Source organism: Gekko japonicus, unplaced genomic scaffold (assembly GCF_001447785.1).
Source record: "Gekko japonicus isolate JY-2015 unplaced genomic scaffold, Gekko_japonicus_V1.1 scaffold30, whole genome shotgun sequence".
NCBI classification, from domain to species: Eukaryota; Metazoa; Chordata; class Lepidosauria; order Squamata; family Gekkonidae; genus Gekko; species Gekko japonicus.
This window is the reverse complement of record NW_015168045.1, coordinates 2,215,510-2,239,112: the sequence shown is the minus strand read 5'-3', so window position 1 is coordinate 2,239,112 and position 23,603 is coordinate 2,215,510. Positions and strand designations below refer to the sequence as shown.

General features: G+C 44.0%; 1 protein-coding gene across 1 annotated transcript in view; it reads right to left on the bottom strand.

Moving 5' to 3' along the window:
* Nucleotides 1-23,603, bottom strand: part of SLC44A5 (solute carrier family 44 member 5) — a 212,903-nt gene that overhangs the window by 107,538 nt on the left and 81,762 nt on the right. Inside the window, exon 3 of the mRNA XM_015414270.1 lies at nucleotides 3,450-3,523. Within this exon, the coding sequence (XP_015269756.1) occupies nucleotides 3,450-3,523 (74 nt within the window). The remainder of the gene's footprint in view (nucleotides 1-3,449; nucleotides 3,524-23,603) is intronic.

Below are 23,603 nucleotides of genomic sequence, written 5' to 3'. Positions count from 1 at the left end.
GCTTCTCTACACAGGCAATAGGGTAGCACGGTACAAAACACTTCACAAAGTTTCTTGAATAAATTATTGGGGACTGTAGTATGCACTACTGTGTATAGTCTCCTGTGGGTTTGCTCCTATTTAGGGATGGGCATGAACTACATTTTTGCAGTTTGGTTTGTGTTTCGTGGCTCAGAGCAATTTAAACCCCTGAATTCTGCTGTTCACGAAAGACTATGAATGGCACCAAATTTCGTGGAAGTTTGTGGCAGATCTTCAGTTCACGAACACTGCTTCATGAACCACAAACCAGCCAAAATTTGTGACAAACTTTGTGAGCTGGTTCATGAACATCCCTAATCTTGTTCTGTAATTTTGCATCATTTAACGTGTTATGTTAACACATGCTTAACACATGCTTTGTTTTAGTTGTTTTTTAGATTTCTGGTTGGTTCTACACACCCCTAGAGTCCATAATACAAGATGATGCTGTGGCAGGAGCACTGAGTATGACCTCCTGTCATAAGAATTTTATTTTGTAACTTTTAGTGACTTATAACAACCTTAGGACTTTGAATATATCTTAGAATACCTTCTGAACATTGTGATATTTAATATTGCCTGAATACCTGTTAGGAGACTGTTGTCTGGTGATTGCTGGTATGGCATTGTGGGGTGAGGTGAAGTGGACCTGCTGGTCTTGTTGGTGTAGCCTGTGTGATCATCAGCCTGTTCGATCATCAGCCTGTTTGATCAGCCTGTTTGATCATAAGCTGCTGGTCTGCTGCTGCCCATTGCTGCTCATCACCTATTGCCAGCCAGCCACTGGCCCCATTGGCACATGAGTGGAGCTGAGTGCTGGAGGCCTTGGGCAGCCATGAGTGACTTTGGGGGACCTGGGCAGTGCTGAGGCAACTTTGGATGGCCTCGGATGTCTTTGGTGGCTTGATGCAACTTCGGGCAGCTTCAAGGGGCCGTGGGTGGACTTGGGAGTTTCCCGGAGGCTCTTGGCAGTCTTGAAAGGTCCAGGTGGAGGCTTTGGAGGATTCAAAGGACCCAGGCAGTAATAAGTTGGCTTGGTCGACCCCTAGAGACTCAGTCCCTAGAGTCCCCTAGAGGCTTCTTAGGGGCCTTTGGAATGTCTGGGTGGTGCCTAGTCAGCTTTAGGCAACCTAGTGTGATCTCAAGCAGGTCCGGTGGATCCTGGAGGATCCAGACAGTGCCAAATTGTGTTGGCTTCTCTTGGTTAGCTCTTGGAAGCCTTGGAGATGTGGAGGAGTTTGTGAGCTCTTGGGGGCCTGGGCTGTTGGTTGTGAATTGTAACAGGTGTTATCCTGCTCAGAGTGGTGAGAAACTGAGGAATTATATTATGAGGAACTCTGAAAACTCGACAGTGAACTACTAATGAAGAGAATTTAGAGTGCTAACCTGAGGACTATATCAGCCTTGAGATTTGACTAATTGTAAGTCTACCAGGATAACACATCTTAAAATAGACTCTCTTAGACATTTTGGATATCTTCAAAGGACACTCCCACAGGCCGAGAGGTGCTTGCATGGGAAGTACTTACAACATCTTTTCCACCCACTCCAACTGCTATTTGCCAAATTTCCACCACCTTGTGTTCGAGGAGGACTGGCCAGACCAGATGGCCATTGGAAGAAATTTCATCTCTGCTTCCCAGTTATGAGCTGGCCTTGGTAGGCCCTTATGGCAATATTTATTAACTGAAATTATTATTAATCGAGGTTTGGGGGGGAAGGGAGGGAGTGGAATAGACTGTAGGAGATTGTTACACTAGTTAGTACAGTAGCTAATCTAATGTATATTAAACTAATGTGTATGTGTAGAATTACAGGGAGGTGGGAATGGACAGTGCTTGTCTTAGGAAGATTAGTGCTTGGGTCAGGGATTCCAGTGATTGGGGGACAAGGGAGGTATGGTGGTGGGAGAAGGTATTGTAAGGGAAGGAGTTGGGAGATACGGTTATGCTTGGACCCCTTCCATCCTTCATCCCATCCCAAGATACACTGGTGGTAGGGCTAGGAAGATAAACCCTTCTCTGACACTGATGTTGTACAATGCCAGATGTACTCCATTAACAAGACCGCCATGTTACAGAACTATTTTGTAACACAGAAGTGGACCTGGCATGCCTGACAGAGATCTGGATAAGGGAAGGCGAGATAGTCTCCTTGAAAGAACTGCCCCTCTCCCAGTTTCTTGGTTCTTCATCAGTCTCAGACAAAGGGTTGGGGTGGTGGTGATGCTCATTCTAGAGTCGTTCTCCTTGAGGGCACTCCCCACTCCAAAGATCTCCAGTATTGACTGTGTTGGCCTGATGTGGGATGCTGAGGAAAAGTTTGCTATCTGGTTGGTGTACCAATCACCTAGTGCACCACCAGATACCCTCCATGCCTGCTGGAGGTGGTGGTGGGCTAGGCCTTGGAGTTTCCTAGACTTATAGTCTTGAGGGATTTCATTGTCCATGCTGATGCTGATGCCTCACTGCCAACTGTGGACCTGGTGTCTTCCATGGGGGCACTGGGACTCTTCCAGGTTGTATCAGGCCCCACACATTGAGCAGATCACACACTAGATAGATGTGGATCTGATTACTATTGATAGAACACTGTGGTCAGACCACTATGTCTTGAAGGCACGTCTGGGTATCCCAGCCCCTTCCTGCATGGGCCCTTTGCCAACTCTCAGCTTCCCAGAGATTTGTGACAGGGCTCAGTCCCTTTAGGGGGTTGGGGTGTGCTGCAGACAAAGAGCAGAATTCCTGGCCACATCCCTTGGTTCTGCCTGTTCTTTCCATCATGGTCCAGCTGTTGCAAAACAACACCTAGATGGGATATTGCAGCATAGTTGCTGGGGTCACTGATGCCAATCCAGCCTTGAAAACCCAGCTACAAACTTTGTTTCCTGCCGGCTGCTCAGTAACGAAACCCTTCAGGTAGCGGACTATCGGCATCACAGTTAATGGTGGCCCTTAGGACTGAACTGCCCACTACTGAGAATGAGACATTATACAGTAGCACTTCCACATCTGTCATAATATTTAGTTTTCTCTCAGTAAAATTATTTCAAACCAACTAAGATGCTTATGTTATTATTGCGCATTATAATGAATGCAAAGTCTTTTAAAAGAGAGAACTTTTTCTCCCTTTTTTCTTACTTAACAATAATTGCTAGCATTTTTCTACTACAATTACATCTTTAAATAATTTCAGTTTCAGAGAACAAAATTATTGAATCATGACAATTCTACCTGCATTATTTCAGCTTGGATTTTCTTTTGTCAATATAGACATCATTTTGATTTTACCCTCCCCCATAAAGAAAGATGTTAATGAATGTAATTATTTTAACTGAAATGTCCATTTAACTTAAAGCTACATTTACTTGTATAGTAAATGATTACACACCAATGAATTAAGACTGAATAATATTAGTATTTACTTACCCACAATTCCTAAAGCAATGTAGCCCAGGATGACCACTACAAAGATGGCACAGCAGAAAACATCTGTACAATGCCTAAAGACAGAACATATTGAGTGATTAGAAATGTGCTTAACAATACCACTATGACCCAAAATAAAACTCATTTATTGAAGGGTCAAAGTGAAAACTACACCAGTACAACACCATTAGCTTCCAATCTAGTCACCTTTGCTAAAACCTTATGACTAGAAGCTACAATGAAACGCTGATGCTACAAACGTTTACCTGACATCTACCCTTAGATATGCTTCGCATATATACATGCTTTATGAAGAACTTGGAGTATTGATTTCCCAAATCTTGCTTGACTAATCTTGACAGACTTTAGGGAAAAAAACTGTGCAGTTATAATTGGTCCTTCTCTGAGGAAGACCTTGGAAATGAACCCATTACCTGGAAACTTTGTTAGAATGAGATTACTATTGGACCTTCTTTGCAATTTGTATTCTGTACTTTAAAGATTGAACTTTGATAACTTTATTAAATTTCAAATGTTAAAGAATAGACAGACATGCTTGTGTAAATGTTTTCAATATTGTTATACTGTAATACAGAGCCTTGCTCCTTTGTTGTCACCCCTGGGCTATGGCATGATGCCATAAAAGAAAGCAACACATAAACTGACTGATTCACCAAAAAGATTGCTCAATGGAAAGACAAGATTTATTTCCCTCTCTTGTATAATTTTCTACCCCAGTACTTTCCTTGATACTCCCCAGAACAAAAAGCAACAAGATTTTGGACTAATTTTCATAAGATCCTTCTTCTGAAGTCCTCAGATGAATCAGTGCAAGAAACAAAAGCAAAGATATTGGGTATATTTTTCTTTTCTGCTTCCCTTGGGTGAATTATAGCAGACTAATATAGACGAGGGGTGTGCAATTTCTTTTTATATATATATATATCTTTCAGTTTAGGTCTATTGGACCCCCATAAATTTCAGGAATTCCCCCCAAAAAACTGGATCCCAATACTGGTAAAGTATTCAGATTTGGGATTTTTTTTGGAAATTCCAACTTTTTTCTGGTCCAATAGACCCAAACCGAAAAATACACAGAGAGAAAAAGCAGCAGCAAAGCTGCTAAAAACAGCTGAGAGGCAGCTCAGTTAGGGTTCTTTTGGGGGCAGCCCCTTTAAACAGGACTGCCCAAAAGAGCTTGTGATGCAGCCAATCCTACAGGGAGACCTCTCCCCACAGGCTCTGCCCAAGCTCTGCTGGGCAGTTTGATTTAGACTGGAGTGCCCAACGGAGCCCGCCCAGGAGCTGATCCAACTTAAAATGCCAAACACAGCTATTTTATGCCTACAAGAAACTCATATAAAGAGGAAACATAAACATAGCTAAAATAATAAAAAATTAGGTAAAGTATATCATGCTTCAGCTCAAAACAAAAAGCTCCTGCCAACCTAGCAGTTCAAAAGCAAAAAATTGCAAGTAGATAAATAGGTACCGCTTCAGTGGGAAGGTAACAGTGTTCCATGCGCCTTGGTGCTTTGACTAGCTTTTGAGCAAGGGAAAGCTTTATCTTTAGCCATTTATATAAACAATTCACAATTAGACATATTAGAATTAGGAGATCCAGATGGAAAATATTCTTAAAAATGAGACTCCCAGAAGGAAAAGTGTGTGTGATAGCAACAATATATTTGCCAAATGATGCTAAAGTTAATTTTTAAGACTTCCCCCCCCAAATTATGCTAGAATTTCAAGATGAGAGACATGAACGGGGCACTAGATCCAAAGAAGGACAGATCAAGGAATCTTAAGTATGAAATTACCCAAAAACATATTCCAATATTTGGAAATACTGAATTTAGAAGATGCCTGGAGGATCAAGCATCCAAAGGGAAGAGATTTGTATTCTTTTCAGATGGACATCAAACATACTCAAGAATGTATATTTATCAGATATCAAAAAGCCTGACAATAAATCTAGACAAAACGGTGATTCAACCAAAGATATTTGCAGATCATAATCCCATAGAAGTAGTTGGCAATGGAACAGAAAATCAAGAGGAAAATGGGGACTAAATGATGCTCTTTTACTACAAGAAGATGTAGTAAGCAAGTGTAAAAAAGATTTGGAAGAATTTAAAAAAATAAATAATACAGAAGGAATGTCCTTGCTACAATTTGGGAAGCAAGCAAAGCTATTATCAGAGGACTTTTAGTAGCAGCTGCCAAAAAGAAATGAGAAAAATCAGAACCAAGATAATAGTAGAAAATGCCATAGAACTTGGAAATAAAATTGTAGGCTTCAGGCTACTAAACTCAAGATTGAAAGAAAAAGTGTTGCCACAAACTGGTCATAGTCACTTCTCAGACAAAGCTCTTTTGAGAAACGGGAGAAAGAAGGTCAACACGCCCCATCAGGACAGAATATTAATTATACAGCTGTGCCTTCTTAGAAACAGAACATTTATTATACAGCTGTGCCTTCTATCAGGCAACATGGGAGTTAAACTGTTAGACTTTACTTTAGAATTGGGTGCCTAGGCACAAGATATTGCACTGCATTCATAGTGTCTTTAAACCTACATTGCCTTTGTTGTTCCACTCTTCGAAACTGTGTCTTTTTGTGATATTTTTGTATGAAGAAAACTTTGGAGAAATATATTTTTTGAATAACAACTCATGTTTTGTACAGCACTTGGATTGGGTCATTTATAGTGAGTTATCATAGGTGCGAGTCTATTTGTGTTTGGAATCTACAGTAATGGCAAAACGAACAACTTATTTGAGAAACAGATCAATTATGAAATTTGAGGAGAGATGGAGTATGTATTATTCAAGGAGGAGACAAAGTTAGATGGAGAACTAGTTCAAAAATTGTACATAAATGTATTGCAATGTAGAAGCAGAATGAGAATAAATTTTAAATGTAACATCTTGAATGTTGTTGTCACACAGTCGAGTCCAGCTCTTTGCAACCCCATGGACCACTTCACGCCAGGCCCTCCTGTCTTCCATCGTGCTCCAAAGTTTGCTTAATTTCATGTTCATCACATCGATAACACTGTCTAACCATCTCATCCTTTGCCGTCCCCTTCTTCTTTTACCTTCAATCTTTCCCAGCATCAGGGTCTTCTCCAGTGAGTGCTCCCTTCTCATTTGGTGGCCAAAGTATTTAAGCTTCTTGAATACAAATGTATAAAGAAGTGGATCCTGAGCAGAAGCATCTTTTATTCTCTTATTTTCTTACTGTGAAATATATAACAGACTTTCCTTTTCTACTGTGATATATCACCTATTTGTTAAAAGTAATATCGAGTATGCAGAAGTGGCAAAAATATATATTACTGAATATGTAGTGACAATGAAACCAATAATGTACACCAACAGATGTAAATATCATTGTATTTTATAGGCAGTGTCTTAAAGATTATAATGGAGGGGGTGTTGGGGAGAAATATTTTCTGTTTTATACACAATTATGTTATATAATCCCTTTTTTCCTTTCTGTATCCCCTGGACTATCACTTTGTTTTCAAAAATAAAAAAATATATATTAAAACAAGAAAATATATTTTAAACAACTTAAGAGACAAATCATTCATAACAGCTGCCTTAAAAAACCCTTCCATCACAGAACTGAAAATTGCTTCATTACAGTGGTTACTGTTTTAAAGATGGAACAACAAAGTAATTTACACATTAAATCAATGGAACATCCTGGCTAATTGCTCCATAAATATGCAGTAGAATACTCCCTCCCTGACCAAGACCCATTACGCACACACATCTTACTGCAGATTTTCAGAGCAGTAAGCCTTTCATCTTGACTTTGGATTCTGTGCCCACCTTACACACCATTCTTTTTCCTACAGTGTATTTATTCTGCAGCTACATTTAAAAAAAAAACTTTTCTAAATCGGAATGGAACATCACTTGTGATGTGTGGGGGGTGGTGTCCAAAGTTTTTGTTAAATTTATGCAACCACCCTATTACAGTTACATAGTAGCAGCCAGCAAGCACCTTCCATTTAAATCCTTGTGGTTCTGGTTTTGCACATGCATTTTAGCATTAGTTCATTGAATGGAAGGGAACAGAAAGGAATGCAGGCAAAGAAGGAAACCCCACTGTTGAAACTGACCTGACTTTTTCTGAAACTGACAAGCAGCTGCAAAGTCCCATCTTCCACATTGCTGAGAACTAGGGGATTCTCTGCTGTGTTATTGGCCACTGGGATAAACGGGAAGGAGTCACACGATCTCATAATATGGGGAAACAGATTGAGTGTATAGAACGCACAGCAGAACCCACTGATGCTGGTATTGCAAGCTGTGATCATTGGCAATGTGTATGTGTGTATGCGCACACCTGTGCAAAGTCGGCTGCAACTCCACCACACTTTGCACAGAGCTGCAATTTGCATGGGGGAGGAGTCCTCTGGCAGAAGGTCTGGAGAGCGTTTTTAGTCCTGTGCCACTAAATTGAAAAAATGGGGGTATTTTCACTGATGCCCTAGTGCAGCTGCATAGTAACACTAATTTCCTGTCCTTCCTTGCAAATTTGCGTGGTTTTCTCTTTGTGATTCTCTAATTTGATCCTGCACACTGGTCACAATCATGGAAGGTTTTTTTTAAGCCTGTTCTATGCAGATTGTGTTCTTCCTCCAAATGGATAAATCCCAAGTGATTCTTAAATTCAGAAGTTTACAGAAGGTCTCTGTGGCTCAGCCACCATTTTAATGTTAGGCTTCCAGAGTCTGTCAAAATGGTCCCCCCCAAACTTTGTTCACTAAAGCATGAAGGGGGGGGGGGAATTCAAAGCTTCAGGCTTCCTGTCCTAGTCTCTCTCTCTTTCTCTTTACATCTTATGTCAATTTCATTCCACACTAATGAACCCCCCCTTTATTTTGTTTGCATGCTGCACTGAAATCTTTTCCCCCCCACTGGGGATACTGCCGTTTGCCTTCTCTCCAATCCCCCTTTAAAGTCAATACCATCAGATAACTAAACCTCACAAAGTTCTTTTTAAACTTCCCACCCATTGTTTTATTTATTTTTATTCAATGATCCAAGACTAGTGATAGTCTCATATTGCTAGACTCATGCTGCTTGTAAAAAAAAATAAAAAATGAGGGGAAATTGAGCTTATACACTGATGAAGGGGAGAGGATGGCGGAAGGTGCAGAGTGTGTGGAATGACCTCAATGTGGGCAGAGCGGGACCTTTGAGGGGAGGCAAAAGGGTGGGGGAAATTCGAGGGAATCTGTATACTTTTTAGTATTCTTCTATTTGACAACTCATGAGTTAATGTATTTAGGAGTGCATATTAATTTCAAAATAAACGAAGAAACAAATTTAAAAGGGTCAATTCTTTTTATTTACCTTCAATATCAACATGAATGTGAATCAAAATATATGAGCAAATCCTATTCATTTTTGGCTCCATCAATTTCAAGAGGAAACATTTTTGCCTATAACATGTTAGTTTTTCATCCTATTTGGATGAATTTCCCTGGGACTGTATGTCTCCCAGAAGGGACTGAACCCTCCAAATTTCAGAATGAAATGTATATACCATTAAAACGAAGTCTACTGATAAAAAGATTGTATGGTGCACCATCTAAAAAGTTACTTATCCAATTAATATCAAATGTCTTGAAATATCTGTAACCACAGGGGATTATTGCATAAATAGGAAGCTTTTAATTAGTTGTAATGGTAATCAGGAAACTTTCTTCAGTCAATGAAGTAGCAGATGTTTTATTTCTGGTATGTGTATATAGTGCAAGAGGAAGGGGAGACGAAGGAAAAATCAAGAGATATGAAACTGACATACCAGAAGCAATCATTTATCAAAGCATTTCTGGTATTTTCATTTGGCATTTATTCTGGTTTTTATTGCTTACAAAATTGGAACCTATATTCTTACCTTTCTAAAATTTGGCAGATATAGTACACTGAGTGAAGGTTACAAACCCTGAAAACTACACTGAAATTCAGTGGAAAATTAATGAATTATAGTCAGTGGCATTGCCACTTAATAGGCAATAACACCTCCCCAAATTTTCAAATATAGAGCTTCCATCAGTCTTTAGTATTTCTTACATCATATATCTAATTCTGAACAGAGCCATAGAGTGTGGATTAATAGATCACCAAAATGAAGCTAGGGACAGACAGGGGATATTCGACTACAAACCTGAAGTCCCAGGTTTTCAGAGAATCCTAAAATCGCTAATAAAAATACATTGGGAGACTAAAATGCCTCCAAATAATAGAAATAAAGCCTATGTTTTTAATAAAAGAATGCCCACTGAGCTCTTAGTGGCTATTTTGGAGATTGCTAGTTAACCACAACAATATTGCTAAGCATTCCAAATAAAGCCATGGGAGGCAGGGGTAGACCTGGGCTAAACAGTGCTTGAAAGGGTCCTGTCCCCCTTCCCCTGTCATGTCCAGTGACAGAAGAGGACTTGCTGGGGACAGACTTGGCAGCAACCACCAGAGACTCACTAACTACGTCATTCAGCCTGATGCCAGCAGCCATTACACAACTGGGGCTAGCCTGCCACTGGCAACTACCATGCAGCTGGGCCACAATTTTCCCAGGAGAAGGCTGTCGTGGGAGGGAAAGCAGGCTGAAGTTGGGAAACAGATAAAGGTAGGTTGGCTGGATAAGAAGAAGAGAAGGAAGAAAGAGAGAGGCTGCAGGGTCTGACAGGGAAGGGGAAAACGGAAAAGGGAGGGATTGTGGGATGAGATGCAGGGGAAAATGGGGCTGCCCCCTGCAAGTCCTTTTGGGCTCCCTTTCTGTAGTATACTATGTGCCGTCTGTGGCTGTGCATCCATATAATGTAATTCAAGAAAGATTAGAAAACAGAGTTGATAGATTTGGCAAATATTGTTTCATGTGAACAAGGTATATTACCTATGAGTTTCTCATACATGTGATCCAAAAATGAACAATATTATTCTACTTTGCATAAGAATATTCTGTTCTTATTAATAAACATTTAATAATAATTATGGTCCTGCCAGACCAATCTTGTTTCCTGCTTTGATTGAGTTGACGAGCTTACTGGATCATGGGAATGCCATCAACGTTTACCTGGTGTAACGATATGAGCTTATGTTTGTATTTCTGTATAGTGGTGATGCTGCTTATGTGTGTCTCTAGCATTGAATACCTATGCATTATGTATTCAGGGATTGCTGTATGTTGTGTGTTGCTTTGTTCTGCATCTCATGCTTGCCTAGAAATAGGCTGGCCTGGGCCTGCCGTTGCACATACGGACCATGTGCGTCCCTGGAATGTATCCCATGACTCTGTGGGATGGAGAAGACACCGCGCCATTGCACCCACTTGGAGAGCTATGGAAAATCCCCAGCGAACCCCGGCATTCTTGGAATGGAAAGAGCAAGTGACCCTACTCCCTTAATCTGAGATCTAAAGACAATAGCGGTTTATGGCTTTGGAGCAGGCACCAGATCTGCAAATCAAGAGGTGTCCATGGGAACGGAAGATTCACACCTTGCCAAAAGGCACCTTTGATGTAGGAGTAGGATCTGCATATTGCCACCACCCCTTAGGAGAGCGTCATCCCCTCGTCACCCCCTCTTCATCCAGTAGTGATAGTTTAGAGGACGGGTTTGATAGTTTATGGCTGGATAGCACATGCCCCAAAAAGAGTTTATTTAAGGAGAAACTCTCCTTTGTCTCTCTGGTTAACCCACCTTCCCCATAGCAGTGCACTAAGGTGCTACAAGTGACTCTACTACTTAAGTTCTCCGGAGTCGCGACCCAGAGAGCTCACACGTGGTTTGGCTGGTCCTACCTGTGTGCCTTGGAGTTCACAAGCTGCTGCATTTCGGCTGCCCAGCGTTCCAAGGAGGAGAGTTCTTCCTCAGCTGGACCTCAGATGAGTATAGCCGTGCCCCATTGTGTCTTCCCCATTTTGATGCTTTTGTTATTTTCTATGCTGTAATTGTTCTAATGTACTATTGTAACTAAGGAGCTTGTATGAATTTGTATGATTCCGATTTTGTATGCCTGATGAAAAACCTTTAGTAAAGACAACATTTATTTAAGGACTAGCGTGTTGTCTCACTTCCTGGGATATAGCCGAGCGTCTCATTCGCCATCCGACCTCTGTATAGACTGGTATAGAACTTACGCACAGCCACAAACACCCAATTTTCCTTGGTAGATAACTTGGATTGGGTCTCCAGGAATTTCCTGGAGAAGTTGGCATAACAGATCTGGTGCCCCGTGTGAGGCGACCTTTGGACCCCTCGGAACCAGTACCCAACCATTTGGTTCCGAAGGACCCAAAACGTGGAGAAACGATCTGGTCGTTTGGACGCTCTAGCGTAGGGAAGTGTGAGAGGTTTCCGTCTGCGTGCTTGGCCTTTAGTGGCATCTGTACTGCGGGAGGGATTTCTACCCCTTTCCCTCTAAACCCAGGAGCATCCTCGGTTTCGCGCTCCGATCCTATCGTTGTGGGTGGACACCGAGGCGCGACTACGAAGAGGACCTGGTTAGGGACCCCCAGTTGCACAAGCACTACATACACGCAGGAACATATAAACCCCTGTCTCCTTAAAACGCTCCCCGACTTCGGTGCCCAGCCAAGAGGCTGCGCCCGTAATATTCTCCCTCCCCCGAAGCGAGCTGAGGACAACTCGCACGGGATCGGCACAAGCTGCGCGCTGTAGCCGTCCCGTCCCTAGGAGCTAAGTTCTCCAGTAGGGAAAACCTCACTATCTGGCGCAGTTGGGTCTGCCAAGGGAAAACGGGACTGATCCCCCCGGAATTCCAACACCCTTCAAGGACTACGGTCCAGGTTCTGGTTGCTCCTGGAAAGGAAGTAGCTCTTCCTTATCCGCAAAGCCTGAAACTCAGGCTACCTAGGGTTGAAATACCCTCAGGTACGGCCTTGATCTCTGTACGCCTGTTTGCCAGAGATCTAAACGGGTGGTGCGATCGCAAAGGTCACACCGTCCACGGTTCTTGGATAACCCGTGAGGAAGAACAGCGTTCTTTAACTCGGAAAATCCACACGTGCAAAGGGTAAACCCTTTTGCCTGAATTAGTGCCGTCACCGAGGTTATACTTGCAGCTGACCCGGCGTGAGCCATCTCGGACACCCGGATACCACTGTAAGATACCCGCGAGTGAGCACTACCCCCGCACACCAATCATGGGTGCACAGTCGCCAATGTTCAGTCACGGCCAGGATACGTTCCTACAGTTCGTGCACAATGTGCTGGAGTCTGCCGCTTGGTGGGATTCGTCCACCATTTGGCTGCCAATGTTTTGGCATACTCTCACAGCTGTGCTATTCTTCGGACTAGGATGGGTATCCTCCCGACAAGCATGGGAACGACTGAAGCTTAGCTGGATGGCCCAGCTAGATGCAGCGCAAGGCCATATCGAGGCTCTGTTTAACCAAATAGTCGACAAGGATAACCAGTTAGGGTCCGCCCGCGAGCAAGTAGGATCCCTCAATCATGAACTGGAGGAGACGGCCAAACAGTTGGATGCATTCAAGGACCACACCAAGGTTCTGAAGGCTCAACTGGCCGAAAAGGAAAGTCAGTTGCGCACGGCTCAAGATCGCATTGCAGATCAAGCGGCACAACTGAGTGAGAGGGACCAACAAATAGTGCTCATGAAAACTGGACACGAATCCACAATCAGACTAATTAAGGATCTCTGCTCATAGGTGCTGTCAGGAGGGAACCCTTCCATCGCCACCGCCGCCGCGTTCTGCGGCTCGGAATTAAAGGGCCAGCCTTTACAAAGGCTGCGCCCTAGCAGCGTTTGTGCTGCACGAAGAAGATGACCGGGAACTACCTCAACGCCCTGTGAAGTCCTTTGGTTCCACCATTGGGACCTCTCTATTTCTTTTGGTTGGAGGTGTGTCTGCACCGCTCCTCCTGCCCCCCTCTATCTATTGAGTGAGCTGCTTAGCGACACAAGCGGCTCCCGTTCAAAAGATTTTTCTTTCAATTCGGAGGATTTTTCTTTTGTTCCAAATTCCAATCTTTCCTTTCAACCAGTTTCGTGGGAACACCCCCTTGGGGGGTGAACCGAACTCGAGCGTGTGTGGATGAACCTGAGAAATTTGACACCCAGTTGTCTTTAAGCGGCCTGGAAACCATGGCTGCGTTATAGGTTTGGCGAATCCAGCCTGCGCCGAGGTGTGCAGCCTCCTTCCCCTTGGTGAGGGAGGAGCCCTGGCGTGGCCTGACTTCAAGCCGAACCTAAGCCCGAGCTTAATCGGTGCTGGCCTCATCCACTGCACTAAATCGCACCGCCTGCTATGCAAATCATGGCGACGGAGAGTTCGTTTGTCGGTCTGCCTGTCAGCCGACAGCCCGATTCTGTGTTGTTTCTTGCTATGTTTTCCAAATGTATTGCAATTGCTTTGCTTATTTAGAGTTGTTTACTCAATGATTTAAACTGGACCCAGGAGGCTTAGCGTGTTGCTAATCTGCATACGCTTCGCTGTCCGAGCGCACGAACGGCCTCGGGCACGGCCGTCGGCCGATCCTTCCTTATAAGGAGATCCCCATGCATCCGAATGGAACCTTGGATTGTGCCACCGGCACTGGCTCAAAGGGGGGAATCCTTTTGTTTGTGACTTTCTATTCTTGACTGGGAGTGGGAGAGAGTCCCCCGGAGGGGACCCTCGAGTGTTTAAAACTGGTAATCCATTTGAAATCGGATCACAGCAGAGGCGTCACTCGTCCTCTAGCTAAAAGAGGTCTAGACCTCGAGGCGGAGTTCACCAAACCTATAAGCCAACCAGGGATCCCATGGCTCTGCACCACACAGCGCACGAGTTCAGGTTCCTTGTGCGATGGTTTGGCCCATTCAATAGGAATGGCCGATGGAGACCGAGCCTAGGAGGTGTTGTAGCCAGACTGTGTTTGCGATCATGGTGCACCGGCGAGAACACGCGACCGTTGTTTTATCTTGGATAGAACCTCCCGAAAATGTCTATAGTGTGCCTAGGAGTGCACTCACCGGCTTAGTCTGCTTTAAATAAATTGTGTTTATCATGGGATCTGCGAGTCCCAAGGTGCTTTGGGAAGCAAAGGGGGGAGACGATTTGCATATGCATAACCATGCCCCCACCAGTGAGAGGACCCCCTCCCCTGCCAGGACTGGCACGGTACTGGAAGCCCTCTTTCGCCCAAACACCGACACTACACGCGGCTGCGTGAATGCTGCTACTGTTTATTGCTGCTTGCCTCAATGAATCCCACGGACCGCCTCCGCTTAGGGAGACGATGGGGTTGTTTTACTCAGGGATCGGTGAAGGCTGCTTTATTCCTGGGAAACTGGGACTGTTTGCACACCATGCCTTGTGGTTTAGCTGTGAATTAACTGTTTTGTTGTTTTGTTTCCATGCAAGCAGGTTTGACATGCATTGAGCTGTCACTAGGGCATCACATGCACATCTGAAGTGAACACCCACGGCTCTTACTTGTCTGACGTCATTGCTGCCCCCCCCCTATTTTGATTTGGCATTTTTGGTAAGTATAGGACAGGTCTTGGTATTTTTCCCTTTTCAAAGGAAAGAAACCCGTCCTCCAACGTTAGCTAGATTTAGACAGGAAGCACGGATGCCTCTGTCTGGATGGCGACACCCCGACACCGAAGACGTGTCCGCCTGCCTGCCTGCTCTTTCTGCTGACGTTGCCTGTCATGGACCCGGACTCTGTTCATGACCACACCAAACCAGACCACATAGGGGTCACCAACGCATGGACTTGGACATTCTTTTGCGCCTGCCTGGCATGATGACGTTTCACTTCCATGCCAGCGCCTTGGAGTGGCACCCGCCACGTGGACTCAATGTTTTGTTGTCGTGGCAGACCGAACTTTTAGTTCTGCCGCCACGAAAGGGGGGACTGTAACGATATGAGCTTATGTTTGTATTTCTGTATAGTGGTGATGCTGCTTATGTGTGTCTCTAGCATGAATACCTATGCATTATGTATTCAGGGATTGCTGTATGTTGTGTGTTGCTTTGTTCTGCATCTCATGCTTGCCTAGAAATAGGCTGGCCTGGGCCTGCCGTTGCACATACGGACCATGTGCGTCCCTGGAATGTATCCCATGACTCTTTGGGATGGAGAAGACACCGCGCCATTGCACCCACTTGGAGAGCTGTGGAAAATCCCCAGCGAACCCCGGCATTCTTGGAATGGAAAGAGCAAGTGACCCTACTCCCTTAATCTGGTTTGGAGATCTAAAGACAATAGCGTTTATGGCTTTGGAGCAGGAACCAGATCTGCAAATCAAGAGGTGTCCATGGGAACGGAAGATTCACACCTTGCCAAAAGGCACCTTTGATGTAGGAGTAGGATCTGCATATTGCCACCACCCCTTAGGAGAGCGTCATCCCCTCGTCATCCCCTCGTCACCCCCTCTTCATCCAGTAGTGATAGTTTAGAGGACGGGTTTGATAGTTTATGGCTGGATAGCACATGCCCCAAAAAGAGTTTATTTAAGGAGAAACTCTCCTTTGTCTCTCTGGTTAACCCACCTTCCCCATAGCAGTGCACTAAGGTGCTACAAGTGACTCTACTACTTAAGTTCTCCGGGAGTCGCGACCCAGAGAGCTCACACGTGGTTTGGCTGGTCCTACCTGTGTGCCTTGGAGTTCACAAGCTGCTGCTTTCGGCTGCCCAGCGTTCCAAGGAGGAGAGTTCTTCCTCAGCTGGACCTCAGATGAGTATAGCCGTGCCCCATTGTGTCTTCCCCATTTTGATGCTTTTGTTATTTTCTATGCTGTAATTGTTCTGATGTACTATTGTAACTAAGGAGCTTGTATGAAATTGTATGATTCCGATTTTGTATGACTGCAGAAACCTTTAGTAAAGACAACATTTATTTAAGGACTAGCTTGTTGTCTCACTCCCTGGGATATAGCGAGCGTCTCATTGGCCATCTGACCTCTGTATAGACTGGTATAGAACTTACGCACAGCCACAAACACCCAAACTTCCTTGGTAGATAACTTGGATTGGGTCTCCAGGAATTTCCTGGAGAAGTTGGCATAACACTGGATTTCAGTAAAACTTTTGACAGGGTTCCCCATGATGTTCTGATGGATAAACTGGAGGACTATGGACTGGTCTTTAGGATAGTTAGCTAGATAGGGAACTGGTTTGAAAACTGCACCCAAAGAGAAGTTGATAATGGCATTTAATCTGATCGGAGGGAGGTGTCCAGTGGGGTGCCACAAAGGTGTCCAGCACTTTCCAATATTTTTATAAATAATCTAGATGCGGGGGTGGAAGGACTAATTAAATTTGCAGATGACACCAAATTGGGAGGAATAGCAAGTGCACCATAAGATATAGAATTCAATGAGATCTGAACACACTGGAAAAGTGGGGGGCTGCAAAATGCAATGCAACAAAGGTAAATGCTGAGTTCTACATCTGGGTAACAAAAATGAGAAGCATGCATACTGGATGGGGGACACAGTTCTGGGTAGCAGTGTGTGTGAACAAGATCCCGGATGAACATTGGTCAGGGACTGTTTAGGCTGATTATGCATTGAACAGGGAGTTGGACTAAATGGCCTGTATGGTCCTTTCCAACTCTATGAATCGATGGTTCATTAGTTCTACATTTAAATTACAATCTAAGGTTGTAAAAATCTTTTCAAAACATAGCCAGATCTATGATAAAGCACAAGCAGCAGTATTACAACAGGTAAATAGTGTAAAGTCCTTACATAAAATAAACAAGAGGAACAAGGTGCTCCCATGCCCATCAGTAACAACACCATTATAAAACCAATGCATTTCACACATTTGATTTAATGCTAGTCATATTTCCAATTGGCTGTAAAAAGTTGCACACACTTGGAAGTGATTAAACAAGAACATGCTTTTCCAGCTGGAAGTCCTGTATAATTTCTTGACACTGAACTTTTAAGTTTGCATTAATTACACCTTCCACAGCAATGCATCTATACATGCTTTCCTCCTCATTGCAGCGAACTCCTCACTACATTCCTGTCATCTCAGTCATCATCTGTTAAACAAAATGCTGAATCTCTTTTTTCTCCCCAGTTTTCACTTGATGTTCTAATTTGGTTTTATACTGATTTTCAGTTGATAACATAGTCATAAGAGTAAGCACAGCTATATCAATTTGCTCCAGAGAAGGATTCTAGTCACATTGTTCGGAATGACAATTGCAGACATCACATGTGCATTATAAAGTACAGAACAACTTAAATGAAATTGCACATCATCCTTTCTGTGTGACTATTAATCAGTTCAGAAAACTGATACAAGCAAGTTTAAAGCTGCCTTTCTGTTTCCTGCATGTGCACATCCACATTTGAAACTATCTTTCTGTCTTTCACAAAAGCACTCCAACAAGTAGTAGAGGAGTTGAGAAGCACTGTAAGTTGCACTTATGGTCAGATTTATGGGCCAAAATACACATGCCACTGGGGAATCCAGAGTCCTGGCTGCTTGGGATAGGGTGTGAAAGGGTCATTGTTTGACTGTAATTGATTGCCTGGGTGAATTTGAATAGTTGCTGGCCACACCCTCTGCTGGGGGAAGCTTCTATTTAAGGCAGCACCTTGCCAGAGGCAGGAGCTGAAGGGTGAGAGCCAAAGGGCTCTTGGCCTGTGGCTCTGGAACTAGGGACTCTGTAAGAAGCCCAGGAACAGCCAAAAAGCCAGGGCCCTAGTCTCCTTGGGTTCCCAGTAAGGTAAGTAGACTTCTACAAGGAGAACCACAAATACAAAGGGTTTTAAAAGGGGATTATATATAATTATTATTTTAAAAGCAATTATGAAGTCAGAATGCCGGTTGGGGGCTATCCAGTGGTTTGCATGGAGTGTCACATGTATGACTATCTGCCCACTGGGTATGTGCCCGGTGCAGTGCAAGGAGTTCCTGGTTCTCAGGGAACGAGTTTGCTCCCTTGAGGCCAAGGTGGCAGACCTGGAGAAGCAGAGGCAGTCAGTTAGGTGCATGAAGACTTTTGGGGATGTGTGAGATAAGTCCCACTCTGAATATGGCAGCCCTGCCGCTGTCAGGGAGCATGAGGGTCGAGGGGAAACAGGGCACCGTGCTGAGGATAAGGGGAATGTGCCCTCAGAAGGGACCTCTTCTTCAGCTGGTGAACGGGTATCCTTTTGCACCAAGGAACCATCCCTTGGCAGGGAGGGAGGGGGACTCTTGGTAGATGGTGAGTTGATCCTTAGGCAGGTAGACAGCTGGGTGTTGAACCCATGTACAACCGTATAGTGACTTGCCTGCCTGGTGCGAAGGTAGCGGACATTATGCGGGTTCTAGATAGGCTGGTAGATAGTGCTGCGGAGGAGCCAGTGGTCGTGGTACATGTTGGCACCAATGATATGGGGAAATGCAGTTGTGAGGTCCTGGAGGAAAAAATTAGGCTGCTAGGCAGGAAACTCAAGGCCAGGAACTCCAAGGTAGCCTTCTCAGAAGTGCTACCTGTTCCATGCGCAGAGCTGGAGAGACAGGCACATATCAGGAGTCTCAATGCGTGGATGAGATGATGGTGTAGGGGGGAAGGGTTCAAGTTTGTTAGGCACTGGGATTCTTTTTGGAACAAGAGGGAGCTGTACAAAAGAGATGGTCTCCACTTGTCTCAAGAAGGAACCAGGCTGCTGGTGCTTAAAATCAAAAAGGTGGCAGAGCAGTTTTTAAACTGAATATTGGGGGAAAGCCAACAGGAGACAAAAAGTCTCTGGTTTGGGAAGGCTCATCTCAAAGAGAGTAAAGGGTAGCTGTTACTTCTCTACTGAGACTGTGGCTAATGATATGGACTGCCTGGCAAGGTCTCAAGGCAGCAAGAGGAAGGTTGTGGGCTTAACATGCATAGGAAACTATAGGTGTTTATACACAAATGCTAGGAATGTCCGAGGTAAAATAAGGGAGTTTGAATGCTTGGTGTTGGGGGGGAAATAGACATTGTGGGTATTTCCCCAAAATTGGTGGGATGAGGAAAATCAGTGGGATACAGTGATTCCTGGTTATAAATTATATCGGAAGGATAGGGGGGAAGTGTTGGAGGTGGGGTGGCTCTGTATGTCCAGTAATATTGAGAGGGTAAGTGAATTGGATTAGCTTCTGGAAATGCTATGGATTGAAATAGTGGGCCCAAAAGGCAGCTTAACACTGGGAGTTTGTTATTGCCCACCAGATGAAAAGATAGAGGAGGATTATAAAATGATGAATGAATTAAAGATCGTGGCTAGACAAAATAACTGTGTCGTAATAGGTGATTTTAACTACTCACACATTGATTGGAAGAGATTGAGTTTCTAGACATTCTCAATAACTGTGCTATGGAACAGATAGTCACAGAACGTACCAGGGGAGAGGCGATCCTGGATTTGGTCCTAAGTAACGCTCAAGACCTGGTGAGAGATGTAAAAGTGATTGCACCACTTGGAAACAGTGACCATAATGTTATTGAATTTAACATCTCTATAAATAGGGAGTTGCCCAAAAAGCCTGACACCACCACTTTTAACTGTAAAAGGGGTACCTTCTCTGATATGAGGGGACATGTGAGGAAGAAACTGAAAGGAAAACTAGAAAAGGTCAAAACCATTGGGGAAGCTTGGATACGATTTAAAACTACAATCCTAGAAGCTCAGAAAAAATAAATACTGCAGGTTAGGAAAGGCACAAATAGGTATAGAAAAAAGCCTGTATGGTTAACAAACAAAGTAATGGAAGCTGTAAAAGGTGGAAAGCTAGTCTCAGTGAGGTTGATAAAAGGGAACAGAGGCTGTGGCAAACAAAATGCAACTCTGTAATCAGGCAGGCAAAAAGGGAATATGAGGAGCATATACCAAAAAAACATAAAGATCAACAATAAAACTTTCTTTAAGTACATTAGAAGCAGGAAACCAGCCAGGGAGGCAGTGGGGCCTTTGGATGACCAAGGGGTAAAAGGAGTACTGAAGGATGATAGGGAAATGGCTGAGAAGCTGAATGCATTTTTTGCTTGCCCACTCCAGAACTGCTGATTTCGTGAGGGGTGTTGAAAGACCTGAGTCAGATTGAGGTGACTAGAGAGGAGGTCCTACAACTGATAGACAACTTAAAAACTGATAAATCACCAGGCCCAGATGGCATACATCCGAGAGTTCTGAAAGAACTCAAATGTGAACTTGTGGATCTCCGGACAAAAATGTGTAATCTTTCATTAAAATCTGCCTCCATTCTTGAGGACTGGAAGGTAACTAATGTCACTCCCATCTTTAAAAAGGGTTCCAGAGGAGATCCAGGAAATTACAGGCCAATCAGTCTGATGTCAATACCGGGTAAGTCAGTGTAAACTGTTATTAATGAAAGAATTAGTAGGCACATTGATGAACAAAAACTATTGAGGCAGACTCAGCATGGGTTCTGTAAGGGAAGATCTTGTCTCACTAACTTGTTAGTGTTCTTTGAGGGAGTGAACAAACATGTGGACAAGGGGGACCCAATAGATGTTGTTTACCTTGACTTCCAGAAAGCTTTTGATAAAGTTCCTCATCAAAGGCTCCTAAGTAAGCTCAATAGTCACGGGATAAAAGGGCAAGTCCTCTGTAGATCAAAAACTGGCTAATTAATAGGAAACAGAGAGTGAGTATAAATGGGCAATTTTCTCAGTGGAGGGTGGTAAGCAGTGGGGTACCACAGGGATCAGTATTTGGTCCGATGCTTTTTAACTTGTTTATTAATGATTTGGAGTTGGGAGTAAGCAGTGAGGTGGCTAAATTTGCAGATGACACGAAGTTGTTCAGGGTGGTGAGAACCAGGGAGGATTGTGAGGCACTCCAAAGGGATCTGTTGAGGATGGGCGAGTGGGCGTCAAAGTGGCAAATGGGGTTCAGTGCGGCCAAGTGCAAAGTGATGCACAATGGAGCCAAAAATCCTAAATATAAATATACATTGATGGGGTCCAAACTGGCAGAGACTGACCAAGAGAGGGATCTTGGATTCGTAGTAGATAACTCAATGAAAATTTCTAGACAGTGTGCGGCAGCAATAAAAAAAGACCAACGCTATGCTGGGAATTATTAGGAAGGGAATTGAAAACAAATCAGCCAGTATCATAATGCCCCTGTATAAATCAGTGGTGCGACCTCATTTGGAGTACTGTGTACAGTTCTGGTCACAACACCTCAAAAAGGATATTATAGCATTGGAAAAAGTGCTGAAAAGGGCAACTAGAATGATAAAAGGGTTGGAACACTTTCCCTATGAAGAAAGGTTAAAACGCTTGGGGCTCTTTAGCTTGGAGAAATGATAGCTGAGGGGTGACATGTTCGAGGTTTATAAGATTATGCATGGGATAGAGCAAGTTGAGAAAGAAATACATTGAGTGGGCACTCAATGAAATTGCTGAGCAGTAGGGTTAGAACAGATAAAAGGAAGTACTTCTTCACCCAAAGAGTGATTAACATATGGAATTCACTGCCACAGGAGGTGGTGGCAGCTACAAGCATGGACAGCTTCAAAAGGGAATTAGATAAGCATATGGAACAGAAGTCCATCAGTGGCTATTAGCCACAAGGTATAGATAAGAACTCTCAGGTGATGACGCAACGACACAGCGCGGTGGAGCCAATTGGACGTGTGCCAGTGCTGCGACCGTCGCATAGCCACGCACCATGAAGACCTTGCCGGAAGGAGTCGCTGCAAAAACAAGACCTGCACCGAGATGCCGTCACCAGGAGGTGAACAGCCCACCATGAAAAAGAGCTGACAGAAAGAAGAGCCCTGCTGTCTGGGTGCTGGTAGGCATTCACCCTCCCCCCGTGAATTGTGGCCCTAGATAGGATGTAATTAATCAAATGTAAACCGCTCCGAGCCTGCGGGAAGGAGCGGTATAGAAGCCGAATTAATAAATAAATATAAGTAAATAAAGTGATGCCCTGTATTCTTGGTGCTTGTGGGGGGGCAACAGTGGGAGGGCTTCTAGTGTCCTGGCCACACTGCTGGACCTCCTGATGGCACCTGGTATTTTTGGCCACTGTGTGACAGTGTTGGACTAGATGGGCTATTGGCCTGATCCAACATTGGCTTCTCTTATGTTCTTATGTTCACAGTTGCACCCACTAAGAAGTTTTCCTGAGTCTTTGAGAACTTCACACTGAACATGCTTGGAGGGTGACTGCTTTTGACCGTCACAATCAGATGTGAACGAAGCCTCAAACCTCTTCACCTTGCCATAATTTGACTCAAGCAGCTGCATACTTTGCAGCTGTAGTAGCTAACTCTTGTGTCTTTAAACCAGGGGTCCTCAAACTTTTTAAACAGGGGGCCAGTTCACTGTCCCTCAGACTGTTGGAGGGCCGGACTATAGTTTTAAAAAAAACAACCTATGAACAAATTCCTATGCACACTGCACATATCTTATTTTGAAGTAAAAAAACAAAACGGGAACAAATACAATATTTAAAATGAAGAACAAGTAAAGTTAAATCAACAAACTTACCAGTATTTCAATGGGAACTATGGGCCTGCTTTTGGCTAATGAGATGGTCAATGTCCGGTTCCATATTTGTCACTGCTAGTCGTAACAAGTGATGCAAGTGTGCATCAGTTAGTCTAAATCTGCTTGGAAATTTCAGATGTTTCATTCTGGAAAAAGTCTGTTTACAGACATAAGTGCTGCCAAAGATGGTTGCCATTTTGAGTGTATGGTTCCTGAGATTAGGAGGGGAGAGATGCATAGAAATTAGGAAGGCTGCTTGACTTGAATGCTTCTTTCAGAGAGTCACAATTCTGCAGTTCAGCCAGTTCCATTTGGTAAATTGTATCCACATTTTCAATGTCAATAGAAAATGGGTTACAGAAAAGCTGTATGTCCTGTTCATGAAGATGAAGCACACACAAAACAAAAATTCCCCTTCTGCAAGCGCTACTTTGTGGCTTGCAAAAGAGGGGAGGGGGTCCGCTGGAAACGGCGGACTGGGCGTGGGGGGGCCTTCCCCCTGGGGAATCCTTGGCATGCGACGGGCTTGCTGGATAATATCCTGGGGAGGGGAGAACAGCTCCTTCTTGGAAAAGGGACTCGGGGAAAGTTCCCAAGAAAAGACGGGAGGAAGCGCTGGCAAAGAAGCACAAAGTGCCTCCCTCCCC